The sequence below is a fragment of the Puma concolor genome, chromosome B4 (genome assembly GCF_028749965.1).
Source record: "Puma concolor isolate L17-30 chromosome B4, mPumCon1.1.hap2, whole genome shotgun sequence".
In the NCBI taxonomy this organism is placed as follows: Eukaryota; Metazoa; Chordata; class Mammalia; order Carnivora; family Felidae; genus Puma; species Puma concolor.
Genome location: NC_141673.1, coordinates 25822020 through 25844878, shown reverse-complemented (window position 1 = coordinate 25844878; position 22859 = coordinate 25822020). Strand labels below are relative to the sequence as shown.

The window sequence follows — 22859 nt, the reverse complement described above, 5'->3', positions numbered from 1 at the left end:
AGCTCCAGGTTTCTGTTGTACCAAGCACAGAGCACAGAGAATCATTTAGTGAATGTGAATCAGGCTTAAGTGCACCCTACTTTTCATGTTCACATGTATCTTTTAAGTGGAAAACTGAAAATAATGATACTTTTAGAGATATTAATGGGTGTGAACCTACCATTTCTCAGTAATTAAGATGAAGATGATGTTAATAATTATACCATCTAAGTAAATTTTCACTTCAGTTGCTTTCTTCATTGTTTCCTCTACCTTAACCCTCTTTTGTTAAGTCTTAATAACTTGCCAAAATATAATTCAAATAAAGTAGGATTAAAAGCGCTTTCACTGCTAATGCATAATGAAACTTGTAAAAACTTGCAGGTGCAAAAGAGTGCATGAGAAAAATGAATATGCTGTCAGACACATCCTAATTGTTTCCCAACAGGTTTGTTCAAGTTGACAATTATAAAAATGGAATACAAAACTTTAAAAAGTTAGTTATAAAAAGGTCTATTTTAAGAGTCTATTTCTGGGAGCTTATTCAGATAAGAGAATGGTTTTGAACACTGAGCATGACATTCTTTATACATTGCTAGTGCAAAGTTCTCCTTATAGACATCTTCTGCAAATGCCCAAGAAGAAATACTCTAAAAACTGTTATGAAGACAGAAAGTTTAAAGACTTTGGAAATATGGATATAAAGGCCCTGGAGCACTTGGGTGGCTCAGTCAGTTGAGCATCTGACTTCGGCTCAGGTCATGATCTCATGGTTCGTGGGTTCAAGCCCCGCGTTGGGCTCTATGCTGACAGCTTGAAGTCTGGAACCTGCTTCAGATTCTGTGTCCCTCCCCGTCTCTTTGCCCCTCCCTGTCTTGTGCACGTGTACTCTCTCTCTCTCTCAAAAATAAATAAATAAACATTAAAAAAAAAAGGCTCTATTTTTCGGAAATAATCTCGGTATACTACCTACCCATTAGAATACATACATTTTACAAAACATCTACATTCACATATATGTATGAATTTAAAAATGTAACCATATATTAGGAAGCACATATATATATACACACATTAACTTAAGTATATTTAAGTTATGCTGAAAATTTTTTGACATAGGGAAAGACGCAAAAGAGGATAGTCTCAGACTCTAAGAAAATATTTGCAGATACTTACAATATGCAAAAGTTTTAACACATCCACAAACCTGTAAAAAAAAAAAACAAAACAAAAACAATAAAAGAAATGTTTTCAATGAACCAGTAGGGAAACAAATGGTCATTTGAATTATAAACTGAATGAATACCTACACTTTCTCTGAGCTCATAATCTCCTTGGCAATATGATGGACTTTACTTTTCATTCCAGTATCTTCATCCTGTGGATAAGACTACATTAAGAAAGCATAAACTCATAAAAGGATAATGAAGATTGGGTTTGAGCTGGTCAGATGTAAATCCAAGCTCTGATACTTATAGGTTTCTGATTAGAACACATTTCATACTGCATAACATCTCAAATGGCAAATGCGGAGCATGAGATGTGATTATTAAAACATAATACAGGAAGTGCTGAGAGCTATCGGTGATCCTCACTGTCACCAGCACAGGACTGATGGGACTGTCCTGGGGAGCCTGAGTCCTGGTGGAGCACAAATGCCAACGGTTCAAAACTGACAAGTCATATTCTGCAGGAGAAATGACCCTTACAGATATCACATAAACATGAGTTCTTCCCAATATGTAACCTAGGAATTTTTCTACTACCCTGAATTTCTCTTCATCATCTGCTGGTAATCATGGCATCTCCTCACAAACATTCATTGCTAAACATATACCCAGACATATCTTCCCTCCACTCCCTTCAAGATTTAACAAATCGCAAACATTCTGCAATATCTGGTTTAAATCTGTCTATGAAACAAATGGTTATATAACATTAAAGTTCCACTCCACCTCCAAGAGTAAATACTAATCCTGCAGTGTGCATTTGTCCCTTCCATGTTTTCATTTTAGTACAGAAGAACTTAAATACAATAGAAAAAAATCCTGGGGCACCTGGGTGGCTCAGTCAGTTAAGCGCCCAACTCCGGCTCAGGTCATGATCTCGTACTTCGTGGGTTCGCGCCCTGCATCGGGCTCTGTGCTGACAGCTCGGAACCTGGAGCCAGTTTCGGACTCTGTGTCTCCCTCTCCCAATCTCTCTCTGCCCCTCCCTGGCTCTCACTGTCTGTCTTTCAAAAATAAATAAACATTAAAAAAAAAAAAATCCTAACCTTTCCATTAGAAATACTGTTACACAAAAAACATTCAAGGTAGGCTATGAAACGAATTACTTACAAAAATAATCTTTAAAGACCAACAGTTATTAATTCAGAATGTACTAATACTCCAGCCTAGTTAGCCTAGGATATTCTGCCTTGCTACTTGACCTTAGCTCCTAAACTCTATCTTTACTTTTTTATTTTATTTAAGTTTATTTATTTATTTTGAGAGAGAGTGAGGGGGGGAGGGGCAGAGAGAGAGAAAGGGAGAGAGAGAATCTCAAGCAGGCTCCTTGCTGTCAGCACAGAGCCAGATGTAGGGCCCGATCCCACAAACTGTGAGATGATGGCCTGAGCTAAAATCAAGGAGTTGGGCACTTAAGCCACTGAGCCACCCAGGCGCCCCTTAAACCCTATCTTTAAAGGAACAATTAGACAGATGAATTTGACTTCCATTCCCATTATTATTCCTCTTTTCTTATTTTTTTTTAAAGCTTATTTATTTATTCTGAGAGAGAGCAAGAGAGGGGGAGGGACAGAGAGAGAGAGGGAAAGAGAATTCCAAGCAGGCTCCCAACTAAGAGCACATAAGCTGATGCGGGGCTTGAACTCACGAACCCGAGATCATGACCTGAGCCAACATCAAGAGTCAGATGCTTAACTGCTTGAACCATCCAGGTGTCCCTTGTTCCTCTTTTCTAAGACCAGTTGTTTTGGTCAACTGAGCAAGATCCAGCATAAGATACTCAGCTCCATTCACCTACCTTTTAAACTACATATAGCTAACATTCCTCAGGAAGCAGTCTTAAGCACAGCCTGATCTTGCAGACTATGTATCAGTCATGTGCTAATAACTATCACTATGTACACACACACACACACACACACACACACACACACACACACACACACACACGTGAGGATAATTGTTACTTTGAAAAATTTAGCAAGGTAATACTTTTCTTACTATTATAATGGGTTTCTCCATATCATCTGTAGCTAGAAAGTTTAATATTTCAAAAATACAGTTTAGGGGCACCTTGGTGGCTCAGGTCATGATCTTGCAGTTTGTGAGTTCGAGCCCTGCGTCAGGCTCTGTGCTGACAGCTCAGAGCCTGGAGCCTGCTCTGGATTCTGTGTCTCCTTCTCTCTCTGTTCCTCCCCCTGCTCGTTCTCTCTCTCTCTCTCTCAAAAATAAATAAATATTAAGGAAAAAAAGAAAAATATAGTTTATATTTTGAAAACTGAAAGCCAGAAGAAATGCATTAAAAATGAAAAAAGAGGGGGCGGCTGGCTGACTCAGTGAAGCATGCAACTCTTGATCTTGGGGGTTGTGGGTTCGAGCCCCATGTTGGATACAAAAATTACTTAAAAACAAAAACAAAAACAAAAAAACAACCAACCAACCAACCAACCAAAAAAACACCAGAAACCTAAACCACTGAAAGATCTAAAGCTTTCACTGAGCACTCTTATTTTCAAGTGATGTGAGGTCCCTTAAAGATCAAGAGGTGCTTTCAGCAGTAACTTTCAAGAAATGCATGCTATAGATGGTAAAGCATTTCACTAGCAGAGCCACCTGAAATGTGTACCAGCTTTATACAAAAATTTCAAGTAGGTGTACTTTATTTTTGACATCTACCATTTATTTCCTTTCCTCTTTTTATGGCTCTGCCCTTATTAAGTCTCTATTCCAGATTTTTTTTCCTCTTCAGGACCCTGCTCTGCCAGGCCTGGTTTAGAGAGAATTGTGTGGTGATTCCATGACAATAAATGTTTATCCCCAGACAGATATCATTCTTCTTTCTGTTCCAGCATGGGACAAAAATACTTTAGCTTAGAAAAACAACAAAGGTGGGCCTGACATTCCTTATCTGTAAAGCTAAAGTGTTGAACTTGCAACTTTAAAATCTTAAGATTTAAACGTTAAGTGTCTCAGGGGTGGCATGGCAAGTCAGTGAGACAGGGTGGCAGCGATTCAGAGGTAGCACTGGAGCTGGAGACTATGAAGCAGGTGTTTCCTTTCTAGAGACTGAGACTGTAAACTTTGGGGGGGAATATAGTGAGTACTGGCATAAAAACAGATGTAGGTCACAGGGAAAAATTAAGAGAAGTCCTTAAATTTTGTCAATGGATTTTTAACAAAGTTGTCAAGACAATTCAGTGGAAGAAAGGATTGTTTGTCCCCGCCCCCCAACAAATGGTTGAAAATTGCTGGACCAATTAGATGTCCATGAGCAAAAAGATGAATTTATAATCTACCTGACACAAAGATGTATCACAGGCTTACACATAAGAGCTAAAACTATAAAAGGTCTAGAAGAAATCCTTTTAGGTTTAGGCAAACAGTTTTTAGATACAACACCAGAGGCATAAACCATAAAAGAGAAAAAGAAAACACTGATAAACTAAACTTCATAAATTTAAAACCTTTATGCTTGAGGGGTGCCTGGGTGGCTCAGTCGGTTGAGCGGCCGACTTTGGCTCAGGTCATGATCTCGCGGTCCGTGAGTTCGAGCCCCACGTCGGGCTCTGTGCTGACAGCTCAGAGCCTGGAGCCTGTTTCAGATTCTGTGTCTCCCTCTCTCTGACCCTCCCCCATTCATGCTTTGTCTCTCTCTGTCTCAAAAATAAATAAACGTTAAAAAAAAAAAAAGAAATTAAAACCTTTATGCTTGAAAAGACACCATAAAGAAAATAAAAAGATAAGCCCCAGGTTCTGGGTCCAGAATACACAAGATGTGAATAGATATTTCACTCAGTATGTAAGAATAGCCAATAAGTATATGAAAAAATGCTCAATATAATTAGGAATATGCACATTAAAATGACAGTGGGGTTCCATTCCATATCCAAAGAACGGTAATAAAAAAATAAAAAAAAATAGTAGGGTGCCTGGCTGGCTCAGTCAGAAGAGCATGCAACTTTTGATCTCAGGGTCATGAGTTCAAGCCCCACACTGGGTATAGAGATTACTAAAAAAAAAAAAAAATAAACTTAAAATCAGAAAATAGCAAGTATTGGTGAGGATGTGGAGAAACTAGAACCTTTATCTTACTGCTGGTGGAAATGGTAGCCTTTATTCATATATTGTGATTGAGGGTTTTAGTTGTTTCCTAATATCACTCAAGGTAGAATTCCTATTTCTTATCTTTCTTGTTATTGAGATCACTCAGAGAGAAGGAGTGATCACCATCCTTACTCCATCATTTAAAAATCTACAGTAACAGATTATCCATCATTTGATAGCACGGTTAGTAGAAGAAAACAGCTCTACCCTCAGCTGATTCATTGCTCTACAACCAAATTTGAAAACAAACTGATCATCAGAACCCCCAAGCAGCTCTTAAGTTTCAAATTCCCACTGAACTGTCTTGGAAATTCTGATTCTATAGGGGCAGGAAAGTGGTTGTCAGAAGAGGAAATTAAGGATAAATTTTTAAAAAGCCCTAGATTTTAAGAAGTAAATAAGGAGAGCAACCAAATATCCAAATAGCTATACCTATAAACACCCATGAAATATGCTAACATCTTGAAAGAGAGAAAAATGTACAGTTTAGGAAAATATTCACAAGGAATAAAGCATCCAATGACCTTCAGTCATTCTTTGAACAAGTCATCAAGTATCTGCATACTAGATACTGTAGAAACACACTCATCAAAGCCAGAAACCTGGACTCCTTTCTTCTCCACCTTCTGTGATCACAAGTGAGTCTTCAAGTCCTATCAATTTATCATTCTGCATATTTCTTTAAAGATTTATCAATCCTTACCTCTTCTTCAATACTGCCTCCTTATTTCTTGCCTACACTACTGCAGGAACATAAGTACAGTAAAACCTTGGTTTACAAGCATAATTCATCCTGGAAATATGCTTATAATCCAAAGCACTTGTATATCAAAGTGAATTTCCCCTTAAGAAATAATGGAAACTCAGATGATTTGTTCCACAACCCAAAAATATTCACATAAAAATGATTACAATACTGTAATACAAAATAATAAAGAAAATGCAAAATATAAAGAAAAATAAACAGGGGCGCCTGGGTGGCTTGGTCGGTTAAGCGTCTGACTTCGGCTCAGGTCATGATCTCATGTTCCGTGAGTTCAAGCCCCATGTTGGGCTCTGTGCTGACAGCTCAGAGCCTGGAGCCTGTTTCAGATTCTGTGTCTCCCTCTCTCTCTGCCCCTCCCCTGTTCATGCTCTGTCTCTCTCTGTCTCAAAAATAAATAAATGTTAAAAAAAAAAAATTAAGAAAAAAAAGAAAAATAAACAAATTAACTTGCACTTACCTTTGAAAACCTTCGTGGCTGGTGTAAGGGAGACAAGAGAGAGGAGGATTATTGTGTAGGACGACTTTCACTATCACTATCGGAATCTCTGCTACCTATTGGCTCAATGGAATCTTTTTCTGCATGGAGCTATTGTATACACTCACACGTATGTTTGACTACAGTACAGTATTATTATTAATAAACTCTTGTCATATACTATATTTCATGTAACTGGCAATAAGGCAACAAAGGAAAGGGTTTATACCTGCAGGCAGCCTGACCTAGAATGAAGCAAAGCATTCCTAAGCTTACTCTTATATGGAAGAGCAAAGGACTGTCCATAGGTGCTTTGAAGTGACAAAAATTACACTAGTGCCATTTGTGGGCACCTTCCAATGTTCTGAAAAATCAGTGATTTTTGCCAAACACCGCGGCCTGAGACCGAACATTCAAGCATGGGAGACAATCACCCACAATCCTGCAGTGAGAGCGAGAGAGCGAGAGCAAGAGCGAGAGAGACAGAACCACTGGCTTGGTTGTGATCATGTGACATTCAGCATCACATACTACTTGTATTGCAAGATATCGTTTATCAAGTTAAAATTTATTAGAAATGTTTGCTCATTTTGTGGAACACTCACAGAACAAGTTACTTGCAATCTAAGACTTTACTATGGTTTCCTTGGCTCTAGATTTTATCCCACTGCAATCCAGTCTCTATACTGCCACCAGAGTAATAGTTCTTATTTATTTATTTATTTATTTATTTATTTATTTATTTATTTATTTATTTAAATTTTTAAAAGTTTAAATCCAAATTAGTTAGCATATGGTGCAACAACAATTTCAGGAGTAGATTCCTCAGTGCCCCTTACCCATTTAGCCCATCCCCCTTCCACACCCCTTCCAGTAACCCTCTGTTTGTTCTCCATATTTAAGAGTCTCTTATGTTTTGTCCCCCTCCCTGTTTTTATATTATTTTTGTTTCCCTTCCCTTATGTTCATCTGTTTTGTCTTTTAAAGTCCTCATATGAGCGAAGTCATATCAGTTTTGTCTTTCTCTGACTAATTTCACTTAGCATAATTCCCTCCAGTTCCATCTATGCAGTTGTAAATGGCAAGATTTCATTCTTTCTGACTGCCAAGTAATATTCCATTGTGTATATATATATATATATATACCACATCTCCCTTATCTATTCATCCATTGATTGACATTTGGGCTCTTTCCATACTTTGGCTATTGTTGATAGTGCTGCTATAAACATTGGGGTGCATGTGTCCCTTCAAAACAGCACACCTGTATCCCTTGGATCAATACCTAGTAGTGCAATTGCTGGGTTGTAGGGTAGTTCTATTTTTAGTTTTTTGAGGAACCTCCATACTGTTTTCCAGAATGGCTGCACCAGCTTGCATTCCCACCAACAATGCAAAAGAGATCCTCTTTCTCCACATCCTTGCCAACATCTGTTGTTGCCTGAGTTGTTAATGCACAGTAATAGTTCTAAAATGCATTTTAGGGGTACCTGAGTGGCTCAGTCAGTTAGGTGTCTAACTCTTGATTTAGGCTTAGGTCACACTCTCAAGGTCCTAAGATCAAGCCACACATCAGGTTCCATAATGGGCGTGGAACCTGCTTAAGATTCTCTCTCTCCCTAAAAAAAGTGGGGGGTGGGGGGGCACCTGATGGCTCAGTTGGTTAAGCATCTGACTCTTGGTTTCAGCTGAGGTTATGATCTCATAGTGTGTGAGTTGGAGCCCCACATTGGGCTCTGTGCTGACAGTGTGGAGCCTGCTTGGGATTCTCTCTCTCTCTCAAAATAAATACTTAAAAAAAAAGACTCCCTCTCACTGTCCCTCTCCCCCACTCAAGCTCTCTAAATAATAAATGAACAAATAAATAAATAGGCTGCCCTCATAAAAAAAATAAATGAATAAGAAAATATTTTAAAGAAGGCAAATATAATTACCTTAGGTCTCAGGTTGAAACACATTAGGAACTCCCTATCACCTATGGGCAACAAAGGCTCAAATTTCCTTTGCCATATATCTAAAACACTCCACAGTGTAGTCTAGTTATCTTCACTAGTCCCTCCCCGCTCCCACACACTGTATACTCTCTACTCCAACCAAATTGGAACCATCTTGCAACCCCAAGTATGCTCTGCCCTTGCATGTCTGTCCCTGTATGCCTTTCCTTCTGTTGTGATTTCCTTCCTCATCACTTCTCCCCTCCGCAAAGATTTCTGCCTGTCGTATTCTGACTTACCCTTTAAGATGGCACTCAAAGGTTTATCCTTTATGAAGGCTACCTTGATATTCTTTCCCTGCCACTGCCACAGTGCCGGTTATTCTCTTACTCATGTAGATTTATAGAACTTAACCCAGTGGATTGTGTTTACTTGCTGACATTTTTGATTCTCTCTAGTTTAGGACCTTATTTACCCTGTATCCTGCACCTAGCACAATGCCTATGCACTGTGCAACTGATATGCATGAATAAGCAAATATGTCCAAAGGTGGCTGCCACCTTCTCAGAATGTAAGAATGGAGCACAGTGCTTTTGAATGTGTATTGAGTAACATGAAAATGTAGACTCAAACCAACTAACAGGTATTATAGATATTTCATCATGTAAAAAACAAGGTGGGGGGTTGGCCTAGATGTTTAAGGCCTTTTGCAATTCTAAAATTCTAGGAGTCTATGTATGTATTCTATTGTCTATTTTACCTTTTAAACTAGGAAAACTACAGAGCTAACAAGGGATAGTAACTACTAGAAAATGATTCAATGGATTACATTCATCTTCAAAGTAGACAGAAAGTCAAAGATAACTAAAAACCAGAACAAAATAAAAAGTTTTGGATTATCTTCAACTTGTAAGAACAATGACTAATTCTGACCCAAGTCAAACAGTGATGGAAAAATACACCCCACTGTAAAACCTCAAGAGAGAGGCCATATTTGGCATCTTAACTTTTCAGATAATGATAGTCCTCATTTCAATTACATCACATTTCAAAGCAGATTGCTTGTTAAATAGCTGCATCTCCTAAAAGCACACTGCTGTGGAAGCTGAAACATTAGCCACAAATGAAATTACTTTGTGAAGATCATAAAGTAAGTCAAACAAATTCAAAAACAGAACCTTTGATTTGAAACCCAGTTTTCTGTTCTGATCTCTTGATAACAGCCCACCCAGCTTTGTAAATTCTTAACTGTGTTCTCCTTTATTAATATTTGTTTGCAAGCAAAAATGTGGTGAAATTTGCCCATTACTTTTTAATAGAATTCTTAAAAGGCCTTTGTCATTCTACTCAAGGGCTCTACTAAAAAGCAAAAACCTGGGGCACCTGGGTGGTTCAGCTGGTTGAGAGTCCAACTCTTGGTTTTGGCTCAGGTCATGATCTCAGGGTTGTGGGATCAAGCCCCCATCAGGCTCTACACTGAGTGTGGAACCTGCTTGAGATTCTATCTCCCTCTGCCCCTCTCCTTCCTGCTCCCACACTCCCTCTCTTAAAAAAATAATTAAAAAAATAAAATAAACTGAACAACCAGATCTGTCTGAGAAACATGTTTATTATTAATTTCATTAAATTATCTCCCAAATGAGGTAACACCATGATTAACCTCTAAAGGACAAAGTTCTCTTAGGTTTTCACCCCACTCTTCATAAAGAAAAATTTTAAGGGGCGCCTGGGTGGCGCAGTCGGTTAAGCGTCCGACTTCAGCCAGGTCACGATCTCGCGGTCGGTGAGTTCGAGCCCCACGTCGGGCTCTGGGCTGATGGCTCAGAGCCTGGAGCCTGTTTCCGATTCTGTGTCTCCCTCTCTCTCTGCCCCTCCCCCGTTCATGCTCTGTCTCTCTCTGTCCCAAAAATAAATAAAAACGTTGAAAAAAAAATTAAAAAAAAAAAAAAAAAGAAAAATTTTAAAAAAGGGGCATCTGGGTGGCCCAGTAGTAAGGGTCCGACTTTGGCTCAGGTCATGATCTCACGGTTCACGGGTTCAAGCCCCACATCAGGCTCTCTGCTCTCAGCACAGAGCCTGCTTCAGATTCTGTGTCTCCCTCTCTCTCTGCCTCTTCCCCGCTCTCTCTCTCTCAAAAATAAACATTAAAAATTTTTTTTAAAAAGGGTAATTTTAAAAAGGAAGAGATAGGGATGTCAACAATCAGGAAAGGTGAACAATGGTGAATATTCTAATCATAATGAAGGGAAATGAACAGATCTCATTTTCAAAAAACCATTTATTATTTTTTTGACATTTTGTTGTAAAATTTATTTACTGATTTTGAGGGAGGGGGAGGGAGAGAAGGAGGAAGAGAGACAGAGAGAGGGGCAGAGAGAGAAGGAGACACAGAATCAAAGCAGGCTCCAGGCTCTGCGCTGTCAGTGCAGAGTCCAATGTGGGGCTTGAACTCACAAACTGTGAGATCATGACCTGAGCTGAAGTTGGATGCTTAACGGACTGAGCCACCCAGCTGCCCCTCAAATAACCATTTATTATTAAGCACTGAAAGTAATGGCCAAAAACCATAAAACTAAAGACTTGGAACAGAAAAAAATAGAGATTACCATGGCTATTCACTACCATCCCAAACACATTCCACTAACATCATTCAACTTCTATGGCTTATCCCAAGTTTTAGTAAAGACAGATTTTGGTTAAAAGAACAACAACAACAACAACAAAAAACCAAAAAACACCAATTCAGGGAGCTCCAAGGCAAGTTACTTAACCTGAATAAAAAACTCCTTTTCTTCATGTGAAAAAAAGAATAGTACGTATGTCAGACCTATATCCTAGTATGTTTTTATTTATTTTTTTAATCTTTTTTTTTTACATTTATTTATTTTTGAGAGACAGAGAGAGAGAGACAGCGTGAGCAGGGGAGGGGCAGAAAGAGAGAGGGAGACACAGAATCAGAAGCAGGCTCCAGGCTCCAAGCTGTCAGCTCAGAGCTTGATGCGCGGCTCAAACCCACGAACCGTGAGATCATGACCTGAGCCAAAGTCGGACGCTTAACCGACTTAGCCACCCAGGGGCCCCTCCTACTATGTTCTATGTTTTTAAAGATTAAGTGTAATACCTGCACTCACAGTACAAAGACAAGCACAGGCACACAGGTGTTAAGATTCTTCCCTGTCTGGTAGCACTTTTACCTTTCCAGGAGTATCTTTTTGAACATGTTTGATTTCTCTTCACAAAGTTAAAACTAGGGCATAGTGGCACATATCCTTTATTTTCTCTTCCTACTGAGTCTGGCAATTTCGTAAGGAAATATTATTGTCATCGAGACTTATCAGTTATGTGCTCATTATCTGTCCATGGAATATGGCATCTGTTATGGATTGAATCACGGCCGCCAAAAGATATGTTGGAGTCCTAACCCCTAGGACCTCAGAACATGAACTTATTTGGAAATAGGGTTGTTGCAGATGTAATTAGTAAGTTAAGATGAAGTCATACTGGACTAGGATGTGCCCCTAATCTGATTGGTCCTTATAAGAAGAGAAGAGACACAGGCACACATGAAGGGAGCACTCTGTGATGATGGAGGAAGAGACTGAAGTAATATAGCTATAAGCCAAGGATTAGCGAGGATTGCAGGCAAGCCACTGGGAAATAGGAAGGAAAGAGTCTCTCCTATAGGCTTCAGAGGGAGCATGGCCTTGTCCACACTGTGATTTTGGACATCTGGCCTCCAGAACTGTGAGACAATAAACTTCTGTTGTTTTAAGCCACCCAGTTAGTGATATTTTGTAACAATAGCCCTAAAAACCAATAAACCTATCACAATCATAATCACAATCATAGAAGTGTATTATACGTGCCTAATGTGCATAAACTTTCTTGACTTCAGAGTGTTTTTACAATTATTAGCCGGTATGTTACAACTATGTATCCTGTATTATCTTCACAACAACTCAGGGGAGTATTATTGTCTCAGTGTGTCAATTAAGAAATTGAGGATCAAAGAAATTATAAAAGAAGTGGTCTTACTATGCTTCTACTCCAAAGACTTTTTCCTTTGGAAACTGCTACCACCTTCTTTACTTGGTTGTGAGAAAGCCAAATTTGTTTCCTCTTCTTGGCTGATGTATATAGGACTACACCACAGGCACTACTCTGTACAATCTTCCACTTAGCTTTACCGTTTTCCTTTAGCAGGATTTTTTATTTTAATAGATTCATTAAAATATTCACATTCCATAAAATGAATTTTTACTCTTCTAAAGTATAAATTCAATGGTTTTCAATATATTCAGGGTTATGTACTCATTACCACAACCTAACTTTAAAACATTTTCATCACCCCTAAAGGAAACTCCATGCCTGTAAGCAGTCACTCACTCCCCATCCTCCCTTCTGTCCAACCCCTGGCAAGCATTAATCTACTTTGTCTCCATGGATGTGCTTATGCTGAATATTTCATGTAAATGGAATCATAAAACATGAGATCTTTTGTGACTGACTTCTACTCAGCCTATTTTTAAGCTTCATCCATGTTGTAGCATGCATGAGCACATTTTCTAATTGCTAAGTAATATTCCACTGTGTGGATACAGTACATTTGTTTATACATTCATCAGTTGATAGATCCATTTATCAGTGGAAGGGCACTGGAGTTCCTTCCATTTTTTTTGCTTATTATGAATAATGTTACTATGAACATTCTTGCACAAGGTTTTTATGGACATATATTTTCATTTCATGTGGGTATATACCAAGGAGCGGAAATGCTGGGTCATATACTAACTCTAAATTTCACCTTTTGAAGAACTGCCATTTGTTTTCCAAAGAGGCCGTATGTGTCATTTTACATTCTCACCAGCAGTGTATAAGGCTTCCAATTTCTCCACATTTCTGGCCATTTGTATATCTTCTATGGAAAAATGTCTATTCAGATTGTTAGCCCATTTTTGTAATTGGGCTATTTTTTATTATGATTGAGTTGTAACAGCTCCTTACATATTCAGGATATAAGTCCTTTATCAGAGATGTGTGCCAATATTTTCTCCTCTGTGAGTTATCTTTTCATTTTCTTGATGGTACTGTGTATAGCACAGAAGTTTTTAATTTTGATGATGTCCAGCTTGTCTATTTTTCCTCACATCACTTATATCTTTGTTGTTGCATCAAAGAAGCCTCTGCCTACCCAAGGTCATGAAGAGCTATTCCTGTATTTTGGTTATAAGGGTTTTATAGTTTCAGCTCCTACATTTAGGTCAATTAGACATTTGAGTTAATTTTTGTGTATGGTAAAAGGAAGAGGTCTAACTTTATTCTTTGGCATGTGGATGTCCAATAGCTCCAGCACAATCTATTAACTCTTTGATTTCTTTAACTACATATTTTGACTTTTTGTACTACATACATTTTTTTATTGTCACTTGAAATCCATTGTGATAGGAGATTGGTGCAAATAAACTAAATGACTTAAAATAATCATTTGACCGTGGTCAAATGGCTAGTAAGTGGCAGAGCTGGACTGAACCACAGATCTTACAATGCCAAATTTCATGTTTATTTTAGAACATATTACTGCCTTCTATGTAAACATGCTTCAGATTTATTCATCAAAGATAAGAAAAGGCAAGCTTGAAATTATATTTGGTTATATAAGGAATGACTGGAAATACTAAGCACTCAATTTGTGTAAGGAACTGTTTTAAACAGTGTATCATCTTTATTCATCACAATAATCTTAAAGAATAAAAACAAGTGTAAAAAAAAAAGAAATAAAAGAAAAACAACTATCTACCCTACTCCCTCTTCTTCCCACAGATGAGAAAACTAAGGCATAAAGGTGTTAAGTAAATTGCTCAAGATCACAGAGTTGGTAAGCAGTAAGAATGCAGGCAATCTGGCTCCCAAGACCGTGTTCTTCTTAACCACTTTGAAAGCAGATTACTTAAGAGGAAAGCATTCACCAGGCTATGCTTAGATGGATCAGCAACTGTCTAGAAAGGGAGAGTTAGCTCTTTTTATTATTGCCATTGCTGACTCAAGCTTGTCATGATGGCTGACACTTCAAAAAGGGAAATCATTAATACACTAGAATCAGGTATAAAAAAATCTTATTAAGTGTCCGTGATTAACTGAAGAAATAATCTCATCAAAAAAATTTTTTTAATGTTTACTTATTTTTGACAAAGAGAGAGTGAGAGAGTGAGCGTGTGAGCTTGGGGGGGGGGGGGGGGGCGGGCAGAGAGAGAGATACAGAATCCGAAGCAGGCTCCAGGCTGTCAGCACAGAGCCTGACGTGGGGCTCGAACTCATGAACCGTGAGATCATGACCTGAGCTGAAGTCAGACACTTAACCAACTGAACCACCCGGGCACCCCAGAAATAATCTCATTTTAAAAACAGAAAAATATTTAACAGCAGTGTGGCACAACTAAAGACAAAAACTAATAATATAAATACCAGAAGGTAAAGGAAAGGCCAGTACAAATACAAAGGAAGGAACTCTGGAAGTCTCCAATGACTACAAAACAAATGAGTCAACCAGGCAGTGTTGTGACCGGATGTGGTGGAAAGATGCATAATACAAAAGGGTTAGAGAGAAATCGTTCTTTTACGCATATGTCAGTGAGATCCCTAGTAGAATGTGGATACCGCTTTTGGTTACCATACTTCAAGAACTATGGGGAGAAATCAAAAGGGTTTGAACAAGAGAAATAAAACAGATGCAAACAATAGGAAACAGTACTTGTTAGAAAAAGAAGAACTTGCAGCTTATCAAAGATAGTAAAGGTTGATTTAATTATAGTCCTTTGAGAAGAAGACCATTTTCCAATGGGCTCTTCCCCAAACTCCGAAGGATTTGGATCTTTCCAGTCATTTATTTCTCAAATATCACTTTCTTAGAGGCTTTTATTCTAAGTAGCTTCCTCAGTTTCTAGCACATTGCTCTGTTTTATTCTTTTCACAGCATGTAATTATCTGAAAATCTCACTGTTTTCACGCATATATGGCCCCTCTTGTCCCGTTAGGATGTAAGCTGTTCAAGAGCAAAAACCTTAAGCACTGCTTTATGTCTTGTACATACTTTTTATGTCTGGTATATCTGGGAAGTAGTATTTTATAAATACTTGTAGAATCTATATCTTTGAAACAGTAACAAGGAAAATGAGCTTTCAAATCAGAGATGGCAGCTACCAGTAAAACATAGGAGGAGTTCCTTAATGATCAAAGTAAAACGATGCTGTGGGCCTATAAGAAGTCACTCAATCTGTCTTAGGTATCTTACAAACTCAACTGCCTTAATGCTAAATAATTTCTAGTGGTTACTCCCAACTCTTATGAGTCAGTACTTTGCAGCATGAAATATTGCAAGAAATAATCATTGAGTTCCTACCATGTACTGAACAGTGTTCTAAGGCTTTACACATATCAGATCATTTAGTCCTGACAATTACCTGAGATAAATTCTGTTCTTTTCTTCATAAAATGGAGGCTCTTTAGCTTAAAGAGATTAAGTAATTTGCCCAGTTATCTACCCTGCTCCTAAGTATTGGAGCTGGGATTTAAACCAAGATACTCACATAACTTATGCCATTCATTTAAGGCTGAAATAAATTTAAACAAAGTAAAAATATATTAAACAGGAAACAATGGATTGATAAATTATGGCATAGAAGTTGGATGACAGGGATTTTCTTCTCTATGGTTTGATACGCTTGCTATGCGGATCCTTTCAAATTCTATTTTGCTGTAACATTCCAACACATTTTAGGGTTATTGTTAATATACTATTTTTCCCCTTGTAAGTATGTCTTTATTAAAAAATATATTTAAAATGAAGCACTCATGTCAAACTAGAGAAACAATATAATAAACCTCCATGTATTGACATATCTTAAATAATTAACAACACATGGACAATCTTGTTTCATGTATAGTGTAAATACACAAAAACTGACTCACTTCAAAGGAAATCCCAGTATGTTATTAACAAGTCTTTACTCTATCTCTGAAAAGACTTCATTAAATCTGAAATGCATCTAATTCCTTTCTTTCAAGTAGACTCACTTGGATTCAAGGAACAATCCTAAGAGGGGATTTTCATTATCAAAAAGAAAACCAATGGACATTGCCAAAAATAATTTCTCAAAAATTACTAGTCTCTAAGTGATGTGCATTTAGAAATATGATTATCTTAGGCACTATATTATACCAAGAACTAAATTTGAATTAGAAAATGTTTTATAAAGGGGGCGCCTGGGTGGCTCAGTCAGTTAAGCTTCCGACTTCAATTCGGGTCATGATCTCATGCTTTGTGGGTTCCAGCCCCATGTCAGGCTTTGTGCTGACAGCATGGATCCTGCTTCAGATTCTCAGTTTCCCTCTCTCTCTGCCCCACCCCTGCCCCTCCTTCTCTCTCAAAAATAAACACTTAAAAAAATTAAAAAAATAAGAAAATGTTTTATAAGTTTTAAGAAAAAATTAACTAGGGATTTTGTGCCTATCATGCTGATAAATATTATCTCCAAATTACATGAGAGACCAACAAATACAAAAGTAGAAACAATTAAATACCAATATATACCTGTTTGTCTCCCAGGTCAGGGTCCCCTTTACTAGAATCAGAACTGACATCATCTTCGTCAGAACTGTTGAGGTCTTCTTCCTCATCTGAAGGAAGTTCACCAAGACCAAGGTCAAGATCATTGTGTCCCTCCTGGGATGTTCCAGAACTGTTTCAATAAAAAGTATTGCATTAGTCACCTTTAATAACAAGGAATACTACCAAAAAACAAACATGATCAACCATCTTATTCCAGGTATACCTAAGGGATGTAAACACAGGGATGGAAATAGCCAGACCAACCAAAATTCCCCTCTCTTTCCTATCTCAGCTGTCAAAAACACAAACTCATCTTGAGATTAAAATAAACATCTTGAAAAACATGTATCTTCATGATAGGAAGGTGGCTGAGAAGCAAGTTTTCTAGCTGCCCTAATCCTATGCTTCCATATCTCCTTACTCGAAAAGATCAGGTCTCTCTAACCCTATAAACCAAGAAGCCTCATGGGATATGGACTGTATTACCACAAAAGGGCACTCACTGGCAAAACAGGAACATTAGAAAAGGTGGTGTTTCCCTGGGTCTCAGTTTTTGTTTATTTGTTTGTTTGTTTTAAAGCAACTAATAAATCTACCAGAATTGGGAGGTAATGACGGTGAACACAATAAACCACGCATGTGCTATTATGAACATGTGCCCAACCTCCCTGATTATCACCAATTCCTTTTATGTAACCACATTGTAAGACATGGGAAGGGACAAGGATGTTAAAAATTCTTGGGCTCTGATCCAGACCTGCTAAATCAGAAACTCTAGGGGTGCAGGGCCCCTAGGAGATACATGTTGGAAGTTTGAAAACCACTGTACCAGCTCATTTACCAACTCTGCCTCGCCAGCCTGACGTCATCAACATTTCCCATTTTGTATTGAGACAGATCTCTTGAATCTAAGAGCTATTGTTGCAATCCAGTCTGTAGGGGGGAATTCCACAGCAAAGTTCTCCAGGAAGACAACAGAAATAATTCTTTCTAACTTTGGTTGTAAAGGCTCAGGAAGAAATTATCTGTAGCAACTGCTTTCCTGTCTGCAGTCTATAAGAATATCTGCAGAAGAGTCAGTAAAAGATCACAGAAAATCATCAAGAGAAACATTCACACGGAATAAAGAGAGTTGCATTTCACCCTGGCAGGCCCCTTTACAGATCAAGGTCAGGTCATTCAACTGCCAAGGCTCCTACAAGTTATGAAAGTTTCTAACAGGAATCTTAAAAGCTAAAGATGAATTTTCTGCCAGTTCCTGATTACACATTGTAGGATACAGACTAGCCTCAGATGCCATTCCTGGAACTCAAATGTTACACAAACCAGTTGGGTGAAGGCAGAATGCCAAAAGGAACACCTCCCTCTGCCAAAGACAGGGGTTCCTTATTATTCAGTAGCTAGAGGGCCTCAGAGAATCATATTGCAGCCTCAACTAGGTGGGTGCGCGCCTTATCATAGCTCCCCATGACATGGAGGAGACTCACTCTCTAGGGAGGAGGTGGGGGTGGAGAATGGAAGCTTTCTAGTCAGATCACTGGCAAGATTCACTGTCTCTGGTTGCAGGGACAGGAGCCCAACCCAGCTGGGTAATTAGGTGATTTAAATTAGCTAGCATAAAATAAAGTTAACAGGATGCAGAGACTGCAGGATCCATCCATACAAATAAAAGAAAACGTACCTTCACTTCTTTTTATCTTAATTCTTTATCTTTCGTCCTCTAAAACCCTGTTACTCATAAACACATTCAATCTATGACCAGCTTCAGCATCACCAGGAAGCTTTTCAGAAATATAAAGCCTTAGGCCTCACCCTGCTGCAATGAATCACAGTCTGGTTACAACAAGATCCCAGTAATTTGGTTTTTTGAATCAGTGCACTCTTTTAGACTCAACAGTATCAAAATTTTGAATAATCAGTAACAGAGCTTGTAGCACCTGTGAGGAAATTAGGTTTACTTTGTCTGAAGAGAGAGCTGAGAGGTGCTTCCTGGTCCAACATTTGGAAAGCCATTATTAAGGATACAGTAGGAAGCTAGTAGCCACAATTGTTAGGGATATAAATATTTACAACAGTTAATTTAAGGACAAGAAAAAAAAAAGCTTTAAGTATTAAAAGGACATGGATCAAAACGTAACTGCCATAAAATGTTGGGAGTTGTTAGTTCTGAAAGTTGCTTTCCTACAGAAAACCTTCCCTGACCAAGCCCTCCCTAACCACATTGGTTTACTTGTCTCTTCTGAATCCTACACCATCTCATTCAACTGCACCTGGTGATATATTTGTTTCCCTCCCTAAAATGTAAACTCCTAAGGACAAGAAAATGGTCTTTTTCAGCTGAACCCCCAGGATCCTGCTTGACACATAATGGGCCCTCAGTAAATTTTTAGTGAGTAAACAAAAATTATATTAGAAAGCAAAGAGTGTCAAATTTCAGACGTTCAGACGGTAAGTATTTATGGCAGTGATCATAAAGAAAGGTTTGGGGGGGAATACTGGAATAGTGTATGGTTTAAAGGAGAAGGGGCATCCTAAGCATCATACTCAAAGGTGTGGAAGTGGGAATATTTGTTTTCAGAAAACAAAAAGAACATTCAGCCTGCAGCAGGAGTCTCCTACACATAATGGAAAACAAGCTTGGAGAAGATAACAGGTACTAGCCTGTCAAGGGTCATGAACAATAGCAGAGTCCATACTCAGCTTGTAGGCCTTCAACAAGAAGACTCAAATCTTCCAGTAGACCTCAAAGATTTCCTTAATCCATACTTCTCTCCCATTAATGACAACAGAAAAGAGAACAACATCCCTTCCATCAACCCAGGCCTGTAGGCCCAGCCCATGCCCCAGTCCCCCCACCCAAACAGTGAAAAGGATAGCCCTAATTAGCATCAGTGAGGTCCCCCTGATCTCAAAAGATTAAATTGAAGTAAAAGGAGCTCCCTATATATCTGGAAAGTAAATGGTAGACCATTTACAATTTCTGAAGCTTGCAAGGGAGGAATGTGAGCAAAGCAAAGCAAAGCAAGGTTTTAGGAAGACTAATCTTGTAACTCAATGGGGGCTGAATGGGGCGGGCACAGGGACAGAAGTGGATAGGGATCTGAGAGGTAATTTCAACAGTATAGACAGCCTGAATGAGGTTGGCTACATCAGGAATTAAGAGGAAGGGCTAGATATAAGAGTTAAAAACTTCATCAGGGCTATGGTAAAGAGGTAGGGGAAAAACCGGAGTCTTCCTTCAAGTCACCAGCAAAATGAGGGGGACATCAATTGAAACAGAAATTTCTTAACAAGGGATATGATTTTAAAGAAAAGATAATGGGTTTGGCAGCAAAATCAGGAAAGATGGCATTTAGCATCCATATTTACACGTTTGTGTCTACATGTTCAAACAGAGAAAAGTTGTTGATTAATCTATTTTCCTACATAATTCTTAGCAGCTTTCAAATCTATATAGATAACTTTAGATCTCAGATAATGAAATATGGACTTCTTACTGATGCCAGTCATTGAGTTGGGGCTCATCTATTCTTTACATTTCCTTCCCACTGTCAGGAAGATATCGTCCTAACACTGTCAGCCTTGCGGGTTAAAGGAACAGGACATAGTGTTTCCTCCACAATTTCCTGCCTGGTTATTTCACAATTTGATAATCGAAGTAAAAGGAAAGTAAGCTGCAAACACAACCCAAAAAGAATCAAGACTGGGCTCTACCTCCCCAGGCCATCCTTTCCAAGTCTGGATGAGGTAAGGGCAGAGAAAAGTAAAGCCAGAAGTAAATTCCCACTGATTAGGCAGCTGTCTTCAATTCCACACGTCAAGGATCTACATACACATTTGGATCTGCACATCTGATTACTTAACGCCATCACTTTTTAAAAAATTACGTATTTTGGGGGGCACCTGGGTGGCTCAGTTGGTTGAGCGTTCGACTCTTGGTTTCAGCTCAGGCCATGATCTCATGGTTCGTGGGTTCAAGCCCCAAGTCAGGCTCTGTGCTTACAGTATGGGGCCAGCTTGGGATTCTCTCTACCCCTACCCCAATCACACTCACTCTCTCAAAAATAAACTGTAAAAACAATTTTTTTAAATTATGTATTTTTTATGTTATTTGCTATATAGGCACAGTACACCCTCCCCTGTAAGTACATGAAATTTCTCTTTTAGGTACGATATCACACGAAGGAGGGTTTCTCTTTTAGAAGGAACTGTCTCTTTAAAAAGACTCATTTAATCTATCTCCCCTAAGAGTTTTTCAGAACATAAAACTGCACAAGGCCGAGCCAGACATCACCAACAAAACATCCCTGTGAACCTCCATTAACCTGAAAAATTCCAGCAAAGGGAGGGGAGAACAAGGAGAACAGAGAAAGGAAAAGGAGAAGCACAGTGAACTGAGGAGCACTTTCAAAGCATTGAATCCTGTCCTCTTTGTTGATGAATCTAGTTATCTTCTTCCTCTCTTATCTGAGCCCCCGAAACATAGAATATTCCATGTAATTCCTCCTAAACTTGAAGAAAAATGTTATTCCAGTGTCCTCACCTTCAAAGTTTCTTTCTAATTTTCAAGTCACAACATGTAAATCTGAACTTCTGAGATCTTTCTCTTCCTCTTTCTACCACTCCTGGACCAAACTGAGCAGAACCTGCTAGTCCTCAGGATGTTGTTATAATTCTCCTACAAATGCTGTCTCATTATGACTTAGTGATTATGTGTTTCCTTTGGCTGCTTTCATATTCATCACAGAATGAACAGAAAAAACTACTGTTAAGCACTTGAAGGATGAACACTACATAGAAACATAAAAATGTTTTTTTAATAAATTATGTATTATTACATGCTAACTACATAATATTGGTTCACAATTTTCACCAGGAAAGTGTTTACATTTAGTTTCACCAGAAAATGTTCTACTCTGTTATTTCAGCTCCTTTACTGAACTTTTGATTTAGGGGTCGGGTTGAAAACCATAAATCAAATCAATAAAAAACGGTTTAGAAACCACTCATTCTTGTTTTCATGTCCTCTTTTCAATTACCCAGTACTTGGAGAATTTTCTCCATTTTCCACTCAGATGATTTTCCTGGGAACTATCTTTAAAATGAGTAAGTTATCTCTCTACTACTCTTAGGGAATATGGCACAACTGTAAATGGGTATATGTGGCCATTTTCATCCTTGAATAACGAAAGATGCATATATTTGTGGCATGTTTTTAGGTTTTCCAACTGTAGGCTCTTGCACAATTATTGTTAAGTATGTGCAGAGCCAGGGTGACAGAGCATAAAAGCCAAGAGATAACACTGAGTCTGCAGCAAACTTATCTGACCTCAACAAAAATCAGGTTCTTCAAGTGTGACCTCTACATGCTAAGAGGCAAACCAGATCATCTGCTAGGTCTTCTCTATTCCTAACTGCTTTAACTAAAAAGAAACGTCAATGGTTCAGTAATATGTAAGCCGTGGATGGCTGATGTTCTAATTATAGTGTAACAGCAGAAATCCTTCCCCTCAAAGAAAGGTATATACATTAGTTTTTAAATATATATTAATCTTTAATCTTCTTTTGAGTGACAGACTAAAGGTTAGAACATACCTTATTTTCATTTTAAACATTAATGGATTTTATTATCTTGATTTCAGTAAAAATAATCTTTAATTTCACACATGTATATAATGCATTAACTTTCTTGAATTAAACACTTTGATTAATAAAACATACAATACAAATAAAATCACTACAATAAGGGATAGCACAGCAGGAGTAT

General features: G+C 38.3%; 1 protein-coding gene across 3 annotated transcripts in view; it reads right to left on the bottom strand.

Annotated features, from left to right (window-relative positions):
• Positions 1-22859, bottom strand: part of FGD6 (FYVE, RhoGEF and PH domain containing 6) — a 115761-nt gene that overhangs the window by 61862 nt on the left and 31040 nt on the right. Inside the window, exons 3-5 of one of the 3 annotated variants that reach the window (XM_086712623.1) lie at positions 17075-17222; positions 1290-1369; positions 1156-1186 (exon numbers count right to left, since the gene is read on the bottom strand). In XM_086712623.1, the coding sequence (XP_086568749.1) occupies positions 1156-1186; positions 1290-1369; positions 17075-17222 (259 nt within the window). The remainder of the gene's footprint in view (positions 1-1155; positions 1187-1289; positions 1370-17074; positions 17223-22859) is intronic. The other 2 variants (XM_025926921.2, XM_086712624.1) reach the window with 2 other exon arrangements.